Source organism: Tenebrio molitor, chromosome 6, assembly GCF_963966145.1.
Source record: "Tenebrio molitor chromosome 6, icTenMoli1.1, whole genome shotgun sequence".
Taxonomy (NCBI): domain Eukaryota; kingdom Metazoa; phylum Arthropoda; class Insecta; order Coleoptera; family Tenebrionidae; genus Tenebrio; species Tenebrio molitor.
In genome coordinates, this window is record NC_091051.1 from 4,878,855 (window position 1) to 4,892,646 (window position 13,792).

General features: G+C 41.8%; 1 protein-coding gene across 1 annotated transcript in view; it reads left to right on the plus strand.

The window, feature by feature from the left end:
• The window catches only part of Gycalpha99B (guanylate cyclase 1 soluble subunit alpha 2), a 49,139-nt gene extending 35,389 nt beyond the window's left edge, over positions 1–13,750 (plus strand). The window contains exons 4-11 of the mRNA XM_069051016.1: positions 359–441; positions 580–1,277; positions 6,321–6,500; positions 9,912–10,050; positions 10,100–10,266; positions 12,531–12,674; positions 12,723–12,877; positions 12,926–13,750. Coding sequence (XP_068907117.1) covers positions 359–441; positions 580–1,277; positions 6,321–6,500; positions 9,912–10,050; positions 10,100–10,266; positions 12,531–12,674; positions 12,723–12,877; positions 12,926–13,124 — 1,765 coding nt within the window. The 3' untranslated portion in view covers positions 13,125–13,750. The remainder of the gene's footprint in view (positions 1–358; positions 442–579; positions 1,278–6,320; positions 6,501–9,911; positions 10,051–10,099; positions 10,267–12,530; positions 12,675–12,722; positions 12,878–12,925) is intronic.
• Positions 13,751–13,792: the final 42 nt, after the last annotated feature.

Below are 13,792 nucleotides of genomic sequence, written 5' to 3' on the forward strand. Positions count from 1 at the left end.
AATTAACACTTAATTGGCTTTGTCAGGGGGAGCAAAGAAAAAAACTAAGCAAACTGTTTGAATTTAATTTGTAAATTCTCCTTAGCCGGCGAGAATTAATTAATCAACAAAAGAATTAATTTAATAAGGGATCCAGTTTGGAAATTAATAACTCTTCCAATTAAGGGGCAGATGTGAAACGTGAGCAATTAATTAAACTTCGTCTTTTGTTAATTGCTCCGCTTAATGGGCGACGTGAGGCGCTTGCAACAAAATAATTAACAAAATTAACGAAACGACGAAAACATTTCGAGAAACGGTGACAAAGCGGCTCCAGATTTTCGATTTTGTGACATTGTTGGTTTTTTTTTTGTTGCAGAAAGCGATTACCGAGCAACGTCAGCCATTGTAGCCATTATGCCTATTTGGAGGACCTCTACGACATCATTTCCTCCGAAGACGGTGAGTTTTTATCGAATCCCCTAAACTAATATCAAACCCGCGACGGTTTCTTTGATGTCAAACTTACTAATCAAGTTTAAAAGTGAAGTTACACAGAGAGAATAATTGATGAGGTCTTTGTTGTTGTTACATTTGCAGAGATCGACGAGGTGGACTTCCTGGACCGCCTCGGGCAGGAGCTGATCTCGACGACGTGCACGGGCCGCGTGGAGCGCGCCTTCAAGTGTCTGGGCGGCGACCTGAAGGAGTTCCTGACGACGCTCGACGGCGTCCACGACGTGCTCAAGTCGCAAGAAGAGGTGGACCGCGAGGGCGAGGCCTTCATCTGCACGACCACCGAGTCGCACCTCAGACTGGACTTCACGACGGAGCGCCCCGCCGTGGCCTACCTGCTGGTGGGCAGCCTCAAGTCGCTCGCCCGGATTTTGTACGACACCAGGGCGGAGGTGGAGGTCGCGCAGAGCGGCCACGACTCGAGGAACTTCAGCTTTAGGATACGGAAGATCGAGGGCGGGGCGGTGGAGAGCGAGGCGGCGGTCCAGCAGCGGAGTCCCGAGCCCGTGACCGATCTCCGCGTGGGGGTCGCGACCTTTTGCAAGGCGTTTCCGTGGCACTTCGTCCTGGACAGGCGGCTGGAGCTGGTCCAGCTGGGATCCGGATTTATGCGACTGTTCGGCAGGATGCTGACGAGTTGCGGCATGTCGGTTGCGACGTACTTCGAGTTTCACAGGCCGAGGAGCATCACCTTGTCTTTCGGGGAGATCGTTAAGAGGGCCAACACGCCGTTCGTGCTCGCCATACGGAACCTGCCAGGGGTGGAGGCATTTCCAGCGGAAGTAAGTCGGTAGTAATTTATCGCCGGATTTAACAGCCGCCTTACCTGCTTTTTGCGTCCAAAAGTTCAAAGCCAAAGAACTAAAGTTCATTGTTTGGGTGCCAAAACCTTACTCCAAGAGCTTATCACGAACGTTTCACACATCATTGTTGGTCATTATTTACACTCGCACCTATAAATTTGCCGCCTCTCAATTCCTCTGTACCGAACGGAAATTTGACATTTGACAGTTCGCACTTGCCAGTTTACAGTTTTGATTGTTTATCACTTTTCAAAGTGATCAAAGAATCTTCCTTTTAAATTACATTACCTTAAAACCCCTTATTTTTAGGCAACCAAGTAATCAGGTGAATTTACTTTACAGTAGAGAGAACCCCAGAATTATAGAGGGTAAATTTCTACAGCACAGTACGATGTTAGAAACATTTATAATAACTGTGTAGAGTTCCAATTAGAGCAGCAGAATGTGAAATATTGGCATGACAGTCGTCGGGAGAGCTTTTGAGAAATCTGGATAATAATTTATTTTGCAGAGATTTTGGTTTGTGCGAAAGAGCTTTGAAGGGGACCTGTTATTTACTTAGCGAGCCGTCCCGATACATCCATAAACATTTCGGCAAACTATACGGAAATATTTGTTATCAAATTTCCCTTTAACGTGAAGATTCCACAAACACGTTCGAGGGCGCAGTCAAAGAGAGGGCGCCCGCCCGGGGTAGTTCCCATCTCGCAGCTTCGGACCCTTTGAGAGACGCCCTCAATTAAAACATTTAGTGGGACTAATGCAACCTACATACTTCCGATATCTCTCTCTTAACAGCCGTTCCGTGTAGCCGAAATTACCCCAATCAATCCGAAATGGTAGTATTTTTGAGGGAGCGTGGGGGATGCGACACACCCTCCGCCGCCCCCGAAAAATAATTTCGGAGTTGAAAGCGGCGGTTTTCCCATAAGTGGCTGCGCTCCCCCAGATTTATGCCCGCTTTGGACATATAAAGATAAACGCGGCCCCGTCTCGAGACGTGCTCTCCCACGTACGCCAATGATTTATGGCGGCGAAACCCGGCCCTAATCCATTTTTAAATGTCCCGTGAAAAAATGCAAATGCATTTTTAATCGTACAACCACGAGAGCTCCGCAAACAACACAAAAACACGCTTCGCAAAGCAAACACATAATGGGAATCGGGGCGGACACGTTCGGGGTGATGTTTAGGACGGACGGGATGGGTGAAAATGGACGTTTATGAACTGGTTTTTGGACCGACGCCACCAAATGGAAAGGTTGTTTCGGTTTTATTTTACACGTGGTGTCAGTGCTCGCAAATTATTTAAACAAACATAAACAAAAATCGATCACCAGGTCCTGCAGGGTTCTATCGTTCAAAACAAAATTTCAAAACTTTCTGACTTATTTATTGTCAGTTTGTCTACTAAGAAAACATTCAAAAAAGGAAATTATAGTACGAGGGTCAGTTGAAAACTCTGCGACCACCTGATAATGGAAAAAAGGATTTTTCAATTATTCTTACCAATGTCTGCCAGGGAATTTAGGACTTAAAACCTCAGATCAAAATGGAACTGTTACAACTTTATTTAAAAAAAAACAGTATCCAACAAAGTACTTGACAATTCCACTTGACATTTCACCTCTGTTCACGTGACACATAGCGCGATAAAACTTTCAAGCGCAGCCTTCTACATTGTTAATAAATGCATATCTTTATTTTATTTTTCCTGGTGTGGGTAGATTAATTTGTTTTCGTTGCCTCTTGTGTTGCTTTCATTTATACATTTTTTTCGGTGTGGGTAGATCAATTTATTATCGTATTCAAATTGCTTTTTGTGTTATTCTTTCATTTGTAAATTCTTGTGCTGTCGGGTGATAATCCACTATTGTTGTTACGTATCGGGCCGGGACCTTTCGAATGACCCTCGTAAACGAAAATTGCCGCGAGCAGTTTTGGGCAATAATGTAATATTGTTTCTTTTTGAAATCCGATGCTGTTTAAGACAGTCAAAGATAAATAAGCCACCGGAATTTTATTTATCTTCATTATTAAATTTACGCTCTCGCTTTACGTCAGCATCAAAAGACGGAAATAAAAATGTGTAATTTTTTACGATTACTTTTACGACAATATTTACAACGATTAATGTTTCAAAAAATAGGCAGCCGAAAAATCGCTAAAACTTCTTAATCCCCAAGAACAGGTCCGATTTTGATGTTTTTTTATTTTTGAATTGTTGTTTTCATATATTATTTGAAATCAGAAACATTTTGGTTGGGGCACATAAATATTTGTATTGTTTAAACAATAATTATCGTACATTTATTGTCTTTGTCTTTGAGAAATAAAGTCTATATACAGTGTGGAAACTTTAATTGGAATAAAATTAATAACTTGGACATGGGCGATTTTTGTAAAAAAATCCCGAAACAGGTCGATTTTTGTTTTTCCTTGGCTACATTTTGGTGCATATGGTTTTTGCATATCTCCTCCCGGAAGTGCGCAACGACCCCTAACTTTTTTTTTCAAATGTAAGTGCATGTCAAGGGACATTCTCTAGACTCAAGGAGCACCCCCGACGCTTCACCATACACCAACACAATATCTACTTATTCACTACTCAAAAATAAACTCGCAATTTTCACAAAATTTTAGCTTAAATCACAGAATCAACACGTAAACACCTGCTTTGTGGAGTCGGACAAAACTAACTAAAAACTACACCTCGACCGCAGAGCGGAAAAACTGTATTCTAAAAACACAATGTTTTGCGTTGATTTTACAAAAAGTATTATTTCACGGTCACTGTCATTGGGTCAAATACCTAACTAGAAAATGCGAGTAAATAGACAGCTCGCTAATTTATGGGGGGGGGGGAAAAAATACTGAAATGAAAATTGTATTTCGAAAAATTTTGCTGTTCTTGACGAGAACTATCACTGGTTAAAATTAATGTACTTATTTCTGAGACACGTTGTATTTTCTAAATAGGTACATTGTTGCCGGATCTCTTAAATTTGGTCTGTCCTTTTTAAATTAAATTCAATCGTTTAATAGAAATTTTTTATCGTAATAAAATTAATTTGGCAATTTTGACTGTTCCTTTGACGGAAATTAAAATTATTTTTACACAGTTAATAAATCATTTAGTTTCTAACGAATATTAAAATAATAAATCTGGCAATGCGGTGGCAAGAAAATGTCGAACAGACACTGACAAAAAAAAAGCATAGCCAACTCTGTCCCAAAAAGATCTTAAATGCCTAATAAAGTCCATTCAAAAATCAAAAAACCATCACCTGTTGCTTGTTGGTAAAATTTAAAAAACCCTAGGTAGTTATTTTTTAATACTATATTGGTAACCATAAATTATGACATTTATTTAATTCAAAATAAAATTCAATTGCTTTGAATTTCGTTCAAATTGTTTTATTGCTCAGCACGTTTCATTTATTTATTAACTCTTATTAATTTTACTTAAACATATCCAGAAAAACAAGACACTTAATAAACACTTAACCACAAAGTTACAATTCTCATCAAATTTTACATTTGCCGATAGTAATTATCCAGGAAAATGCGACGTTGGTGGTTTTTTGATTTTTGAATGGATTATACATAACGCATACGTATTTCTCGATTCTCATTGTACCGTATTTTTATGTTGTAAAAATTGAATTTTTACTAGAAATTTTAACTTAACAACATTTTGTACTACAGTTTCTATATAACATATTCCCTTTGGAATGAATGCTAAACTACCAAGATAATCAGGTAATCACCTTTAACTCAGCAGCGTACTAGCAATTTTGACCGAATTTTCAATCATTTGTATCTCGAAAACGAAAAAACTTTTATAGGAAAAATTTTGACTTCTTCTCGTCATCACCAATTACCGGTTTTTTTTCCAAACTTATTTCAGAATCATCCTGTGTATGAAAACAAACATTCAAAAAAAAAATCATCAAAATCGGACCTGTTCTTGAGGATTAAGAAGTAAAAACCTTAATTGATTCGACTACGTATCGGTTTTGTTTTTCTTTTAGATTGAAGGAAATGATTCATCAAAGATTCATCACGTTATTTTCTTTCATCGCAACTACCAATTAATTATTTTCTCTTGTCTCCCAACTCATCTCGGGATGAAGTTATTTGTCGTAAATATCTATCAACGATAAATCTTGAAGTTAGGAAAACACTCCACGATTTATCGTTACAATAACGGAGAGGCCTCAACTATTTGGAAAATTTATCAAACCTGACGTTACTTCTCCATTTTACTTAGGTGTTCTTAAAACAGAACAGCGTTCAAGCTTTCCATTTTTTTGAATTTTATTCCTAGTGTCACCTCCGCGAAACAAAGATTCTTGCGTTGGAGCACTAACATTAACACTGTTTCGTAAACAAAATAAACTTTTAATAAGAATTATGCTCGAAAAACCGTTTGGTTTCGGTTCGCCATTTTTGGTGTTACCGGCCTGAGATCGACTTGTTTGATCACCTTAGAAACAAAACAAAAAACAAAAAGTCAAGGGTACGTGAAACAACCTGATTGGTCCGTCACAAAACTCCGGGATGCAAAACTCGGGGTGTTCTGGATAGCGCTTCATCGGATTTTTGTAGGTTAACCTCACAATTTATTTTTTTATTCGTATAAAGAATCAAAGTATCACAATCAATAGAATTAATCAAATCAGATAAATGGATTTACACGTCTGCCACCTACTAGCTCATTTATGAGCAATCCGCTGTCACGAACGGTGAATTTTAAAAGAGCAAACAACAAACTACACACTCTGGAAATTTCTGCACGACCAGAGGACCGGCCCGACGAACAAAATCGTCGGAAAATTCATAAAGACGCGATAATCCCGAGTCGAGTTTATTACCCGTTTGAATTTTTTATAGGGCGTAGAAGTAATTTTTCCGAGTAATAATTAGTTCCCGGAAGTTTTCCTCATTTGCATGTAAATTAACCTTTAAACTTGTGCCACTGTGATTAAAGCCTCCCAACACAAAAAATTCTGTTCGCAGGGGTTGGAGCTGAAGGGGCAGATGGTGTACTGTCCCGAATCCGACTCGATCCTGTTCATCGGCTCGCCGTTCCTCGACGGTCTCGAGGGCCTCACCGGCAGCGGTCTCTTCATCTCGGACATCCCGATGCACGACGCCACCAGAGACGTGATCCTGGTGGGGGAGCAGGCGAGGGCGCAGGTAATTACGAGATCAAGCGGAAAAAGCCAAAGTGGGTTAAACTCAGCAAACATCCCAATTTCCGGGATTGTTCCGTATAAATCAGGGTTTACAACCGGAGTCGAATGACCGGAGTCGGACGCCTTAACGAGTTAATGATGGCTTGTCCGGGCGGCGAGTCTTCCGCTGACGGATAATTGGATAAATCATTCGATTATCGTCTTATCTGGCCCCAGATAGGACCACCACATGGGCCCCATTTGACATTCATAAGTCCGGAGATTGCAGCCAGACGTTGCTCTGGCTGGCGGCCAAGGATCCGGCTCCCGTTTCAAATTTGTGCGGATTTATGGCCGAATCACTCGATGAAACTACCGTTACAGGCTCGGTTTATTATTAAATTAAGCTAAATACGGCGGGAATGGTGGAGGCGCCGGGCGAAAACTGCTTAGCTTTCAAATAAAAATTTCCGCGGTAGAATCACGACGCCTCTGCGTGTTCCACACGTTTATGAATTATTTAAAGAACATTTTGTAGACCATGAAAAATTTCCGCGCTTGTTCAACTGCAACGTTATCTTTCGAACCGTCACAAAACTTTCAACTCCCACAGTTCGGGTGCATTTTACTCCAAAAACTGGAACAACTGGATCTTTCACGACTGTTTCAGTTGTTGCAAACACTTTCAAGGCTACAGAAATTTTACATCGTCTGCGCTTGTTCCGTCACGTCTTTAAGAATTAGCCAAAATTGTTTGTTCGGAAGATGAGGGTCAACAGACAAGATTTCGACGACCGAAAACATTCAACAACTCTCTCCGAACAAACAGGAAGACGCCCACTCTTCGACCCGTTACCGGACTATCATTGCTCGGAGCTCTGCGAGACGCTTTCCAAACTTTTCGATTTATTGAATGGAATCTGAGCCTTCGAAATTTTTCTAATCCGGTTATCGAGAGGAAATTGCTTTAGAGATGAGCAGATCTTGATGGAGATCACGTAATTGATTAAGCAATAATTGTATTCGGCAAGGAACTTTGACTTGGGGGAAAAACAACGTCTGTAAACTACGCCGTCGATCATTTCATCGAAACTAGTTGGGCGAAACAAATGGAGCATGGAGCGGAAAACTATTAAATTATTTGGACGCAATTGACGTTATATTTGGACGTTACGGTTCACTGTGGTAAAGTGCGGCGGGATCGTATTTTTCCTGTTAAAAGTGAAATCGATAGGACTATTGGTTTTCAGAAATTTGGCGGATGCGCCGGGTAAAATAATAAACAACAAATTGAATTCTTTCTAACTTGTTTATTCTTCTCTTACGCTGGCTCTTGTTTCTGTTCGAATTAACTCAGCTACTTTCGACTCTTTTTTCTTGCAGATTTAATCAATTTTTACCGAAAAAATACACAATTGCTCGTCCTTTGTTTTCAATCCGATACGATTTAAAATAGCAGCGGAGATAAATGTGTCTGGAGCTCGAAAGAATCTCGTCTTTTAGAGATAAAGAAACCGCGAATCTATATCGGTGCCGAGAAAAATGACAGTTGATGGTTCAACAATGGTGGAGGCGTCAGAAAGCACAATATTCTTGATACATCTTTCTCCAGCTGGGAATGTTGAAATTAATATCTCACATTCAACAACACAACGTGAATCTTTCATAAAAAGTAGAAAGAGCAGTGGGCTTAGGACGGTACACTGAGGAACTCCACCAGAGATTATACTATAGCTTGTTTAAGATTCAGTCTTGGTACGGGATCTTCTCGGGATAAGAAACAGATTTCTTTTGATAACAATTGAAAAAGATATTTGGAAACTGGAGGGCGCAAAGGACAAAAGGATAATCTCTAATTAAGAAACTTGGGATGAGATCGAATCTGAAGTCGATGCTGATTTCAAAGAACAATTTAGGAAAAGGACCTCGTGGTCACAATCAAATTTGAAAGTATCGGGCCTTCAAATAAATATATATTTAGAGTAGGCGTAGAAGACATTCCAATTTTTTTAACAATGTAAAGTAATTTTTGTAGGTAATCAATTAATATTCTCCGGAGTTGCATAGTACATATGTATAGTAAGCTTTTTTCCAATTTTATATTGTCATATTCCGTGGAGGGAGAATAGAATATTAAAAAATTAAAAATATTTTCTAACCTAATTTTATTTCGTTAAAATGTTAGGCGTTTCTTGTGTCATTTTCTACGCTGGAAAAATGTTGCAAACAATTGAATTTCCATAGGTTGCTCTAAATATAAATTTATTTGAAGGCCCGTTACATTGTGTTGTTTTTATCGTTGGGAGTTTCCGTCATGGAGAAGCCATTTCGTCGATTCCTGTGATATCTACACTCCCGGACTTGTGCAAATCCGGCCCCGCCGAATTATTTATAAAACCGAACGGACTCGATCCGAAAAAATCCCAAAACTAGACGTAATTTGCCGCATTTTATCTGTTAAATCCGACCGAGAGTTCCCAACTTAATCCCGCACTTCCCAACTTTGTAGCAAGTCCGATTTCTGCATTTAACCTCATAAATATTCAACCATCCCCGCATAAATTAGCGTTCTCGCGAAAGAAACTTGACGCAAATTATGGTAATGTTTATTTTTAATTGGAAAGACTCCGTTGTGGACAATTCGCGCGTCTCTTAATGGCACCTTCGGCTTTTGCATTTTATTCGCTCTCGATTTTTATGATTTATCGTCCGGATCGACGTCTTCTGGGACGCGCCCATTTTTTTAACTCTCAACGTAATGACGGATCATTTTGAATTTGGGCTCGTGATGTATCGCCCCATCTCGTCGCTTTTCTGGGGGCTGTTTCTGTTTTCCTCCGGCGATTATCGGTTCTTCTGCGGCAATTTCCGCTGAAAAATGGCCCCGTCAAGGTTTTCTTTTCGAAATGGCCGAACTGTCGATCTCATTAAGTCCGGCGCGTAACGATTTTTCCTCCCGGAACGCGTCCGGCATTGTGGCCGACGCCGGAACACCGGGACCGTAAAAACGAAGCCGCTTGAATTACGAGCTTGTCGTTTCCCCGGGCGCTTACCTATGATGAATCGTTGCGGCTGTGCCCCACGATGTAATAAAGAACATGCCAGAGTAAGTAATCCCGCGTGTCCTATCAGATAAACGCACTGCGATGCATACAATACACCGGAATTTGCCGGAGCGAGCGTCACGTGGCTCTCTCGAGACTCTAATGTTGAGTAGGCCCTAATCAAGTCCACGGAGTGGTGTGGTAAATGCGACGGCTCATACAAAAAAACGTTAGTTAATGCTACGCCACACGGGCACCACGCTGATTTTTTTTTCATTGAAAGCGCACTAAAAAAGTCTCTTGGACTTTAGTTAGCTGTGTTAAAACGTGTTACTTTTTACTTTTTTATCGTCCCGCCGCCCCCTGACAAATGTTCGCTTCGATTTCAGGACGGCTTACGTCGCCGAATGGATAAGCTGAAGAGCTCGATCGAGGAGGGCAACAGGGCCGTGGATAAAGAACGAGAGAAGAACGTCAGCTTATTACATTTGATTTTTCCGCCCGACATAGCAAAGCGTCTTTGGCTGGGTAAGTCGAAGGTGGGGCAGTTAACACCATCGAAATCTGGATCTTTCAGGGGAGACGATCGAGTCGAAGACCCACGAGGACGTGACCATGCTGTTCAGCGACATCGTCGGCTTCACGTCGATCTGCTCGACGGCGACGCCCATGATGGTGATCAACATGCTCCAGGACCTGTACAATCAGTTCGACGTGTTCTGCGGCCAGCTCGACGTCTACAAAGTGAGTCCAGTGGCGCAAATGGAAAGCAAACAGACAGAGCTTCCGCCGGAATCCCGGCAGGAAAGCGCCTAATGAATATTTTCCTTTTGGTCACGTATTTGCCAAAGTGCTTGTCTTCGGAATAAACGACTTGTCGGGGCGGAGATTCCTCATCCTTCGGTGCCCCCCTCACGATTAATAAAGTCGACCGCGACACGCTTTTTCACTCGCTCTGTGTGCACACGACGGAATGCATAATTGATTGTCGCCGCCGCCGCCGCCAAAAATCTCCCGTTATACCTGGGCGACTCCACCGCAAAACCGTAAATCCATTAGCAGGGATTATGACCGAGATGGGCACGCCGACTTCCCTTAATAGGTAATTTAATCGGGGGCGGCACTGCATAAACACCCGCTCGTCGCTTCGACAATGTCACGAAATAATTCAATTTGGGACGACTAGTTTTTGTTCGCTTTAATTGGAGGAGTTTGTGTAATTGGCGATTGCATCGGTGCACCGAAAATAGCTCTCAATGAAAGCAACCGCCTCTCTTGTGTTTTCCTCCGATTGGATGCCGTCGTATTATTTGCAGCTGCAAGAAACACAAACGAAAATTGGAAGTTTTGATGTGGTGGAGACCACGATCTTGTCGGACTCGTTCCTGAAATAAACGTAAATAACAGTTAAGGTCGGCTTCCAGATAAACATTTATTTCTTACCTGCTGCGCTTTGAAATGGCTTCAACACTACATTTATTTCTCCGGGGCTCTGTTCTTACTCTTTTCAACACTCGCTCCATCCATCTCAATCCTGTCCCATTTTTCAACAGTTATCATTTCCTCACTTCTTGCCACACTACACTTGTTACATATCTTGTGCGCTTCCGCTTCCAATTCCATCCGTTATCTTCATTTGCTCTTTCTCAAAATATTTTGTTCAAATATACAGGGTGTGCAGAAACTTTAACCACGAGCTACTGGCCGGAAAAAATATCTAAAAAATTCTATGTCAATAAATAAAATGACATTTATTTTTTGAGCTACAATTTTTTTTAATTCCTTTTAGTCTTCTACGTTATCAAACAACCTCGTAGGTAAAATTTCGACACATTTTAAAAATACACCCTGCATATCATATTTTATAAAATGTACACCAATGCGGTTTCCTTGTTTTAAAGCATATTTCCTATAGGTTACTTCGCATTGGCGTACATTTTATAAAACATGATATACAGGGTGTATTTTTAAAATGTGCCGAAATTTTACCTACGGGGTTGTAGGACAACGTAGAAAACTAAGAACAATTTTAAAAAATTGTAGCTCAAAAAATAAATGTCATTTTATTTTTTGACAGAATTTTTTAAATATTTTTTCCGAGTTCTACATGAAGCCAGTAGCTCGTGATTAAAATTTCTGCACCCATTTCAAAAACATCCTGTATGTTCAGCACTTGCCAGCTGCAAGTACATTGGGTTTAAATTTTCTCCTTCCATCTTGACTCGCTGCGCTAGTGCGCGTAAATTTCCCACTCGTAAAAAAGTAGTGCTTTATACACACGCTACATAAACAACCACGTATTCTCAGACAGCTTTACTTCCGCATTTATTCTCTTCTGTCAAGCTTCCTTGTCTTCTTATTCTCTCTCATTCTTTTGTTTTGTTTTATTTCTTCTTCACTCTTTCACTCCTCACTCTTATTTTTCTGTATTTCTGTTTTTTTGCCCTTGTTGCAGTCTCGAAAAACAATTTATCCCAGATATGTTTCAGGCAAGAAAATGTGGTGTAATCAATTTTTTCCTTCACGCGCTCTATATTTTGTTGAGAAATTTTCCACTCGATTCCCTGGCAAAGCGACGCATCATTTGGCGGTTCAACATGACGTAACTCCATCTCACCCCCCGTAAAACTCTGCCTCATTCGATTATTTGATGTTCCCACCCCGCCGTTGCCGGTTTGTTTTCTCCTAGATTGGTTTTACGACCGTTGTCTTTCATACGTTTCGTTCCGTGGCTTTGTCTTGCCCCGTAAGCAGGACTCCTTTTTGTGCTTTTTCCAATTCCGAGCACGTCCATTTCGTCCTGCATTCGTCCTCCCTGCACTCAGCCGACAAAGTTGAAAATTCCCATTTGGAATTTATCTGTGCTGCAACGATCGTTAGGCAAACTCGAGGCCATTGTCGAGTTGTGTCGGCGTGAACGTCCCCGTTATCTATCCACGTGAATTTACAGCGTTCCGTTAATTGTGTCCCCGAAAAAGCTCCATAAAATCCGGGTGAACTTGTTCCAGGTGGAAACAATAGGGGACGCTTACTGCGTGGCGGGGGGGCTGCACAAAGAAACCGTCACCCACGCCCTGCAGATAGCCTGGATGGCCCTGAAGATGATCGACACTTGCTCGCACCACCAGACGCACCAAGGACAGCCGATAAGGGTGAGTGCGTCCGAAGGGGGTTCCCGAGCTGAAGGGTGGCGTTTGCAGATGCGCATAGGGCTGCACACGGGGTCCGTCCTGGCGGGGGTGGTGGGCGTGAAGATGCCCCGGTACTGCATGTTCGGCCACAACGTCACCGTCGCCAACAAGTTCGAGTCGGGGAGCGAGCCCCTCAGGATAAACATCAGCCCCACGACATACGCGTGAGTATCTGTGCGAGGGTCGGGGCCGCCTGAAACCGACACTTTCAGGAGATTGGTGGCGGCGGGAGGGTTCAGTTTCGAGGCGCGTGACCGCTCCTGTCTCCCCAAAGACTTCCCCAGGAACATACCGGGGACTTGCCACTTCCTGACGGGGTACAAACACCCCGACCTTGACGACGACGCCTCCCTCACTCAGCACATCGAGTCCGGCTTGAAGGACATCGGACTCAGTTCCGACGTGTCTTAATAAACGCCGGAATCGTCCAGCAATAATCTCATTTTTATACCGGTCCCACACTTGTAACATAGCTTCGGATTCGGCAATAAACGCACACTCACCTCTGTACATAATCGGCTTGGTGGAACTCCGCTGGCTTCAAATGGCATCCATCCAACCGACTGGACCAGATAATGTCGCAATAAAATCACCGATGGATCTCGGCCCGGGCCGACTCTTCTCGTTCTCACTGATGCTTATTGTGATTTTTGTAAATATGTAAAAACTGTAACCACTCGACGCTTTGTTACCTTTGCCATTCACTGATCTTGTGGACACTAGATGTAAGCATTTTACTCATAATGGATTTCAACTGTGTTCAAACTGTGGACTCGTACCTGGGCGTATGTATAAAGAATCCCATTTCTATCTACCTGAAAGTATAAAGCGTTTGTTCTAAACTTCGGAGCTAGGACTTTGTAAGATTGTAGTAGGTTGATTTCAACAAACTGTCTTTCCTCAGTAAACTTAAGCTTTTTAAACACATCAAAGACAACTCTTTCGATGTAAATGTATACTAGTGGTAATAATTTCTCGTTGTTGGTTCTTTCATTTGAGTACTGTTTTTGGTTGAATAAATCGTGACACTTGCACAACTTCTCTTCTTCCTCCTCTTCACGTTCCTCAAAAAAAAGTAA